At 42.3% G+C, this 9,828-nt stretch overlaps 1 protein-coding gene across 5 annotated transcripts in view; it reads right to left on the bottom strand.

The window, feature by feature from the left end:
- adcy3a (adenylate cyclase 3a) overlaps positions 1–9,828 on the bottom strand; it is a 62,190-nt gene that overhangs the window by 20,763 nt on the left and 31,599 nt on the right. For all 5 annotated transcript variants that reach the window (XM_086310263.1, XM_086310261.1, XM_086310265.1 and 2 more), the window contains exons 8-12: positions 9,057–9,222; positions 8,772–8,891; positions 6,910–7,052; positions 3,027–3,188; positions 2,748–2,835 (exon numbers count right to left, since the gene is read on the bottom strand). In XM_086310263.1, the coding sequence (XP_086166389.1) occupies positions 2,748–2,835; positions 3,027–3,188; positions 6,910–7,052; positions 8,772–8,891; positions 9,057–9,222 (679 nt within the window). The remainder of the gene's footprint in view (positions 1–2,747; positions 2,836–3,026; positions 3,189–6,909; positions 7,053–8,771; positions 8,892–9,056; positions 9,223–9,828) is intronic.

Below are 9,828 nucleotides of genomic sequence, written 5' to 3'. Positions count from 1 at the left end.
GCCTCTTTAAACGGACACTGCAGGCCTAGGACGTTGTTATATTGGATGTAGCACTGATAAGTCCTGCAGAGCTACATGCAGTGTTTACAGTGACCTTGCAGTTCTCGGTCCGTGTAATCAGTGTGTGCTGCAGCCCTGAGCTGAGCGGAGGCCGTGACATCAGCTGTCAATATTCACCCGACTGCAAAATATCAATACATCTAAATTTCCATGAAGAGGGAGGATCAAAAGTACTGCCTGAAAAAGTACTCTATGATAAACACACGGCTTTTTTCCATGACTTCAGAAGATCACATATTTATCCAGTACATGGCAGGCACATGTGGCTCAGACTTAAACTTTAACCCTGGTCTTAAGTATTAAACTTACTTACCTGAATTACATGTCAAAATTGAATTAAGACAGTTTTGTAAACATTTTTCCTTTTTCTGTTGTTAGCTGCATATTAACTGGTTGTTAATTAGCTTTTTGATATCAATAAACAAACATAATCTTTGTATATAACGTAACATCACTGCACCCACTATCATCTAAATTTAAAAAGCAAAAAAAAGGAATAATTTTCAAGGTTGGTCCTTATTTTAGTCATTTCATATCTATTGTTTCAGCTCCTCTGAACTCTCAGTATAATCTCTCTCTACCCATTTCTCTATTTGTGACTCTACAGGAGACGCATGTAAGTGATACAATCATAGAGGTGTTTGAGAGTAGCAGTTATACTGACTCGTGAAATGAACGATACGGGAGGAAAATGTTTTAAATCTGTGTAATGTCACCACATTTGCAGAGAACGTTGTTTCTCCTCAACTTATTTGTCTAGTAGGTGTTTTTGTGTGTGAAAAACTGGGCTGTGTGAGGGGAGGGTACAGTAAAGACTGCAGCAGATGAGACACTGTCTATATGGGAAAAGCCCAAAACCTCCAAAACAAACTTTTAGAATTGTAGGTCGGAGTTTAAAACATTTGAAGATCCGATGCATGATTTGCACATTTGGGACCACATTTAGTGGAAACTTGTTTCTGTCTCACATCAATGGCCAATTAGAGTCACCAATTAGCTTATCATCCAATATCTTTGGACAATGGGAAACTTGGATTTTAACTCAAGTGATAATCTTTTCCTAAACCTAACAAAGTACTTTTAGGACCTAAACGTAACCGAGCTAAAGGGAAACTAAACAACACATTAGTTACAACTTTATGAAGACAAATAACTGATACATTTTCCATACCGTGTTAGCAATTAAAAATCAGTAGTAACACTTTGTTAACATGATTTCCAACATTAGCATAGCCCCAATACTGTGACAATATGTGGACAACTCTGTGTGAGAGAAAATGCCACTGGTGCTTTCCAGAGGATTGACTGTGAGCACAGTGAGAGAAGAAGGCAATGACCCATAAGTAGGGATGGGTATCGTTTAGGTTTTATCCGATACCGGTGCCAAACCGGTACTTTTGAAACGGTGCCGGTGCTTAAACGGTGCTCAAACCGGTGCTTAAAGAATGGAGAACACAAAATTGGTCCAAAAACCTCTCATGTTCAGCTGGTTTTTTGTAAAAAGATAACAATGTTAGCCTTTTCTGCAGCTATGGGGCATATATGGTATCACTCTTGGCTGGAAGCAGTGCTTAATCAATGGAGAAAACAAACTTTGTCCTAAACCTCTCATGTTCAGCTGTCTTTTGTAAAAAGATAACAATGTTAGCCTTTCCTGCAGCTATGGGGCATATATGGTATCACTCTTGGCTGGAAGCAGTGCTTAATCAATGGAGAAAACAAACTTTGTCCTAAACCTCTCATGTTTAACTATTTTCCACTTTTTCTTTGGTCATTTTAGCCTTTTTAGCCAGGGTGAAGGGAGTACCTGCCATCAAACAAGAAGACAGCCGCATGTAACTACGACGGTGTTTGCTAGTTCACCTTACATGCATTAATGTAATAACGTGGTTAGCCTACTCAACGTAAATTACACACGAACAACATGAAGCTACTCACGCAGAGAAGAACGGCTGCTGCTGCATCATCATCCTCATCATTTCTGCTACACTGGCAGGGCTAGGGGCCAGGACTCTCCTCTTCGGGGTTTTTGGGGGATGTTGCTAACTCCGGGTCAGATAACAGGCAACCCACGCACAGTAGATGTGCTCGGTGTGAGGTCTCGCAGCAAGCTATCATACGGCGCATTGCTGGGCTTTAAAAAAAACCCGCTATGCATCGCCAGGTGTTTCATCAGATTCGAGGTGTTACCTCCTTTGACAGTATCACAGTATCAGCTTAAAGCACTTGTTGCTGCTGAGTTTGCATCTTTTGCTGTGAAGTACAGCCAGACTTTGACCGCTTCGCCTTGGGCATTTTTAATCTGTAGCTCTGCTCTAAAAGAACGCACGTACCTGGCCCCGCCTACTATCCTCGGAAACGTAAAATGATTGGCTAGAAGTGTATCACAGCTCAGGAAAAAAAAGCACCGAAATAAAGCACCGAAATGTGCGCTGCTTTTCGGTCTGGTTACTACCGTTTATGTCAGAACCGGTGCCATCATGGCACCGGACACCGGTACCCATCCCTACCCATAAGTCGCTGAGAGGTTACATATATCCAAACGATCCCACCACTTGCTTGTAAAAATTTAACGAAACAAATTCAGCGTGTGTTTAATCGATTCTGTATCTGAACAAGGTTGTAAAAGAAAAGAAAATCCTCCTAATCACATTGTAAATGAAGTCTAAGAATGTGTTATAACTCACTCTGGGGAAGATGGCAGCCAGAGAACAAATGGTCAGGATGAGCAGTAAGACCTCCCCCACTGCAAAGGTGATGTAGTTTGCAATCAGCCTGTTCCAGAACACGTGAACGTAGTGGAGAGTAATTAGTGAGTTATTATTATTACAGTTATGACTTCCAGTTTACACTGCCAAAGTGTGTAGGCTTACTTTTGCTTTCATTTTCTTTTGTTCTTAGGAGAGTAGGTGATATAAACCATCCTGCCCAAAATGTGAATGAGTAAAACAGACCTGTGAACTCACCAGGGGTCTATGAGCGCCTCCATCACTGCAGTAAAGAGCAGAACCACACAGGAGCAGCAGAAGGCAGCCCCGCTCTGTTTCTCCTTCTCCACAGAGAAACGTGTTTCCAGCTCTGGATCCACAAACCTGAGGGACAGCTTGTTGGTGTGTTTCCCCTTCAGACTGAGGAACAACAAGCTTAGTGACAGTGAATGCAGCACACTGTTTGTAACATTATTAACATTTTATGGAAGTGAAGCGATTGAAGTGAATGGTCTGACCTGGGCAGGCGCGGTGGAGGTGGAGCTTCCATGATTGGTCACGCCAGAATGTGGTTGCCTTAGTGAGATACCGCGCTTGATTTTCAGAGAACCAGGGTCACGCCAGTAACCAAACAACACCAATGACAACATGGACTGATTACGTCTTATTTATGGTATTTTAAGACAGGTGCGTTTGTTTAGAGTAAGAGTTGGAGTTTGCCAATTTGCAAACAAACACTATAACATATTATACCACGAGCAAGAAAAGGAAATCTCTGCTGCCTACTTGAACTTCAATCAGAGATTTGGTTTGATCACTGGCTCCACTTTTCCCACATGTGGATACAAGATTGGAAGGTTAAAGATTATTAAATATACCACTTCAAAAACACATAATGGAATTTAACTGAAACTCAACTGATGGTTCCCTTTCAAAGCTCACTTGGTATCTCACAGTGGGAAACACTCTCTGATGTGACCAATCATGGAAGCTCCACTACAACATCTGTCCAAACCAGACAACAACTTCAAGGACATGGTGTTCCTCAACCCCCTTATAATAGCCAATGACCCCACACCAGGCATGCTTGTTTTCTTTCCTGTCAAGATCATAACAGCTTACTTAACTTTGTACTGATGCAGCCGTTACTGTAGTCCAGGATGATGGGTTTTCCTGGTTTTCACGAATATCTATTACACTATAGTACACTTTTATTTACTTTTAGAGCGTTGTTGCAATACTGCTACCTGTGTGTTATAAAACTAGCTTGTTGTTTCATATTTGTGGCTATTGCTAGATGTCAAAGCTAAGCTTTAGTAATTAATCAGAATCAGAATAACTTAAGTGGCACAGTGGTTAGCACTGTTGCCTCACAGCAAGAAGGTCCTGAGTTCAAGTCCACCATCAGGTTGCTGTCTTTCTGTGTGGAGTTTGCATGTTCTCGTCATGTTTGCGTGGGTTCTCCCACAGACATGCAGTTATTGGGCTTGGGTTTTATTGGTAGCTCTAATTTGCCCATAGGTGTGAGTATGAATGGTTGCTTGTCTCTGTGTGTTAGCCCTGCGATAGACTGGCAACCCCTCCAGGGTGTACCCTGCCTCTCGCTCTAAGACAGTTGGGATAGCCTATGGCAGATGTCACTCTGGCTCCACAGTGCCAGGCAGCGACTAGTGGTGCAACGGATCAAAAGTCTCACGGTTTGAATCGGATCACGGTTTTAAGTCACGGATCAAATCGATTTTCGGATCAGCACAAACAGAAAAAAGGACAAAATTTTAACATTTACTTATTTAAGTATTTTTTGCCTATTAAAAACATTCAACTCAAGATTCACTCCACACAGTTATATAAAAACAAATTAAGGTGCAATATAGGGCAGTACAGGGCTTTGAGCTGTCATTTGTAGTTGGGCAACAGAAGATGCCTGGATCAGTTCAGCCATAAATGTAAAAATCTCCTGCTCATACATGCTTGGAACGATCTTGTCACTGAAGTGGACGCGCAACGAGATATCATAGCGTGGCTCAAGCACGTTCATCATAGTTTAAACCTTGTTTTGCACAACAGAATACGGCCTCCCGTCTGCAGCTAAACACCCCAGTAGCTTCTGTAATAGCGTTAGCCCGGTCGGGTTGGGCAGCAAAGGGCTGCTTAAATGCCTCTGCTCCTCCACTTGGACCGCTAGCGCTGGCCATAAGTATCGCTTGACAGACCCAGCACGCCACCATACACATACTTTTTTTTCTTCTTTTTTGAATCTTCAGATCACGTGCTGCCGAACCGTGGAGTGGGATCGGTTCGGATTACCGATCAACCGTGATCCGTTGCAGTGACAGCCCAGAAGGGAATGTCAGGACTTCAGGTATCTCAGACATCGGTCCTGCTGATGGGTTAATCATTTTCTGCCGCCCTGTCCAAGAGTAACTGCCGTTATCTTGGAATGTCCTACGTGGCTGGAGATTCCACAAACGTTCTGGCAATGGGATGTATTGATGTGTCATCTGGGTGAGTTGGACTACCTGTGCAACCTCTATAGGGTGCAGGTATCGCCTCATGCCACCAATACTGACACTGACCTTGCGAAATGCAAAACTAATGAGAAAAAAGTAATGAGGAAGGAAAAAAATGCCACCAAAAAACTATGGCCTGAAGTAGACTGAACCCAGGATTCACTGTGTTGGTGACTGACCACCACAGCCTAACCATAACCTTTTATCTTCCACAAAGAGTGGAAGATAAGTGACAAAGATGTCATGTGTAATATTTATGAAAACAGCAAAAAGCTGTAAATGGTATTGTCGGTGTGGAGACATTTAAAAGTACCAACAGTCAACCTGTCAACCCCTCACTCAGTGATAACCCACTGAAGCACCAGCAGCATAACAAATGGTAAATGGACTGATTCTTCTATAGCGCTTCTCTACTCTGCCGAAGTACTCAACATGCCACATTCACACCCATTCTCACAAGCACTTTCTCTGTACTTATTATTAGTCCTTTATTTATCCAGGTAAAAAATCTCATTGAGATTAAAAATCTAATTTTCAAGAGAGACCTGGCATCATGGCAAAAAAGGCAACTCATCCGGTTGTTAAGTGATGACGTGATGAATCCTACTTCCGGGCCTAAAGTAGTCTGCGTTTAATATGGCTTTTGTGTTGTTAACATGTTTAATGTTATGTATTTTCTTCTATTTGATCTCAAAAAGCTCCTAAAACAGTCAGTGATCACTGTTGACCTCCCTTTATTACCGCTAATCATTTATTTAAGCTCAGTTTTTAAAACCTTAGGATGTAGCTACAGCCCAGCCCATGCAGCAGTATATGAATGACTAACCTCGTATTGTTCTCCTGGCTGAAGTTTGGTCCTTTTACAGCATCCTGCCATGCGATTACATTTGTTCCTGACCACCGAGAACACTCACGTTAACTTTTAGCAAGTGGAAAAAAAGTTAGCTTGTTTATATTATGCTAACATAGCTGTGTCGCTAGCGGTCACGTAGCACATCATTATATACCAGCTAGCCAAACTTCAGTAACCCTACAAACGTCACTGCTGTTTAGTTTTCTGTCTTCATTTATGCTGGAAGTGATAACAGAGCTGTACGTTTTAATTTGTTTCCAAAACCCCGCAGTCAGGACATGCTATATTGTATTTAGATAGAAGCTAGCGAGCTAACTCCCTGCTAACTTCTAACTCCGTTAAATGTCATAAATTCCGTTTTCATGGATGCCTGGATGTTAAACTCAATTGTTACACCTGGTAGAGCAGAACGCTGATCATTTTATTAAAGATGAAAGACTTTAGACAGTTTTTCAACTCTCAGTAATGCCACAGTGATGTTTGATATATGGACCTGCAGCGGAGCTTGGGCCCAGACACGGCTAGTGACGTCAGACTGAACGACCGGATTGCTTTCTAACTACATTCACACACATTGCATTGGAGAGCAACTTGGGGTTAGTATCTTGCCCAAGGATACTTGACATGTAGACTGGAGGAGCCAGGGATCGACCCACAGGTCACCTACTTCCGATCAGTAGGTGACCAGCTCTACCTCCTGAGCTACAGCCACCCCAAGAAACAAGAAACCAGTATCGCTGATCGGCACCGTCACAGTGATGTGAGGCTATTCACTTACGCTTGAACCGTTTCTCTCTCCAGCAGAGCTTCATTAAGGAGTTTGTTGAGCTCCTGTTCATTCTCCTGAGCATCAATCACCCGTTCAGCCAGGTCCCGCAGCCTCAGCCTCCTTCGGGGATTAGGAAACGATGGGTTCACCACCTGCAATCCAAAGGTTAGAGTACAGTTTAGGATTTCTTGCCTCCTCATAAAATGGGAGTCTGCTCTTTATCCAGTTCACAAGTATAGACTAACTAAATAGATAAGCAAAGCATGCTGGAAAAAATGAGGTTAATTCTGGAGGATCTAGAGCAGGGGTGGGCAACTCCAGGCCCCGAGTGCCGGTGTTCTTTCACTTCTCTTTTAAACCATCTGTCTTCTCTGTCCAAAATGTGAGCACTGACATCGTCAAAAGGGTGACCTTTGACCTTTAGATGCAGACAGAGTCTTGTCCCGTGGAGGTGGCTCTTCTATGTTGTCCCATGTGATTATGAAGTGGCTGTTTGGTCTATAGGTACTGTTGTCACTGAGGAGTGTAGTAATTTTTGTGTGTGTTTAGAACAACGGTGCACCTTCCCGTGCCAGCTGGTGATATGGTGATGTTGTGGTCTTTGCTCGGGTAAGTGACGACCTTCAGGTCATCTTCCGATGAGCTACAGCCACGCTAATGCAAAATGGGAATGAGAATGCCAAAGTGTGGCACAATCAGAACAGACAAGGACAGGAAAAAAAGCAGCACTGTGTGATGAAGGACTTTCAGGCACCTGTTAATGTGTGAAAACCAGGGCTGGGTATCACTGATTTCTAGAATCGATTCGATTTGAATCGGAGAAATTTTGCCTGAGAAATATTATAAATATAAATATTATAATTTATTTACAATATTTATTATTCATTATAATATTATAATTCTGATCACTTATCAGTACATATCTATATTTTTAGATCGATAAAAAGGAAGCTGACACCAGACTATCAGAGGTGTGAGCGTCACAGCAGAGGCCTTTGTGTCAAAGTAACTGAGCATAAAACAGAAAAACATGAAGGCGGTTTTCCTGGTCTGGGTTTTTATAGCAGATGACCTTAAAAATATTGTGCAGTAGATCAAAAACAAAGTGAAGCAGAGCAAAGTTACAGCGGTTTGATTGGAGACACAGCTGAGCGTTTTGCAATTTTGCATAATTTGTTTACGTTTGTTCAGTAATGAACAGCAGAAATGAGGCTCTCGTGTCGGAAGTAAAAAAACAAAAACAAACAGCGGGCGACAGCGTAGACTGGTGGGTAGTCAGTAAGGGTGGGTTTTGATTATCGATGTAGAGAGAGCGAGAGAGAGCTCTACATGAAGTGTTTATCCTGGTGGAAGCAAAACAACAAAAGTCGGAGGAAATTCGTGACGATGTTTATGTGAAGCTAGTTTGGATCTTCTTTGTCTGCTGGTTCAGTCAATGTTGTTTGGAGAGAGATCAAACCTGCAGCTTCTGAATCAGCGCCAAAAGGACGTAAACACAAAGCGCCCGCCGACGCTTCAAAATCAGCGAGCTGTCGGCTTTCAGCCCCGGCGGCGTGTCCGCGTCCGTGTCGTCGGGTGAGAAAGTCACATCTCACTAATCCTGATGCGTCGGCGGCTTCGCGCTTTGTGTTTACGTCTTTGTGCAGAATCCGTGTTCCTGCTCTCATTTACTGTTTCAGCTGTTTGGTGGTTGTTGAAATTTTGTGAGGTTTAACCTGAGATTCTGGTGTTTCGGGCAAAATAAATTCATATTAAAAATTGATTCAGGATTTTAATGAATCAATATCATGTTATCCAAGCCAGAATCGATTTTAATCAATGAATCGATAATCAAAACCCAGCCCTAGAGAAAACACCATCTCTTTGGTTACCCTTGTGTCCAGCTCCTCTGGTTCCTCTGGTGTGGTGCAGGCTGTGTGAACACTGCCATTACAGTCTGTGGTGTTGATCAGCAGAGGGGAATTTCCATTGGACGAGGTTACGGACAGTTTCTAATGTGAAACAAGCAAACAGCAAGTGCTGAGTTTATTATGAAGAACTGAAGGACTTTTGTTTGTATCATGCATTGTGGATGTTCGACATACAGCAACACATTCACAACATGTAAACGCTGACTATAGAAATACTTGCAGAGCAGTATGGAGCGTTTTACTTACGACGCTGTTAATGCCATTCTTTCCCACAGGTGCTTTTGGAACAACCACCAGGTAGGTGTCTATGCCTCTCTCCCTCAGGTAGTCACAGCGGTCACCGCCATTCCCCGGCTCCACATCAAACTCACCATGAAGACACTCCATGGTGCTTTGTGAGATGTGCACACGGCTGTACACACATACAAGGTGGCGCAGATTACACGGGCCATTGTTCTACCAACTGTACTTCCACATTAAGTGCTGTGCAAAGTGACGCTTTGTGTATGAGTATTTTGGGTTATGCATTTATTTCCCCAATCTAAAATATCAATACACACTGAATGTAAATATATGCACAACATTTAAAGCCTAAACTTGTGATAATAACACAAAACCCACAAAGAATTAAAGCAGTTTAAAGTAAAACATTTGATGGTGAGGTTCACAGCAACAGATTCGTCTTCTTATCCGGTTATTGGGAGGAAATCATGACAGCTTTTTTAAACGTATGAATATAATAATATAACTTCCAATTATAAATGTTAAAAAAAACAGTATGAAAAAACATATCACTGACATTCAGTTTCAACCAAAATAACCACAAGAGAGCACCAAGCTGCTGTGAAGCTGGTGATACAAAAAACAGAGAAATATCCAATTAAGGTGCAGAGAGCCAGAAGAATCAGACCATTAATCGATCACATGGTAGCAACTCAATTTAGACATGTAGACATGGTGGAGACGACGTGATGAAGTTCAAAGCAAGAATCAGAAAAAAGACGATTTAAGTGACTTT

The sequence above is a fragment of the Aulonocara sp. 'chitande type north' Nkhata Bay genome, linkage group LG11 (genome assembly GCF_057382095.1).
Source record: "Aulonocara sp. 'chitande type north' Nkhata Bay isolate Kocher_YH1m ecotype deep benthic linkage group LG11, A_spYH_male_GT1.1, whole genome shotgun sequence".
NCBI lineage: Eukaryota > Metazoa > Chordata > Actinopteri > Cichliformes > Cichlidae > Aulonocara > Aulonocara sp. 'chitande type north' Nkhata Bay.
The sequence above is the reverse complement of the archived record's forward strand: the minus strand, read 5'-3'. Positions and strand labels throughout refer to the sequence as shown.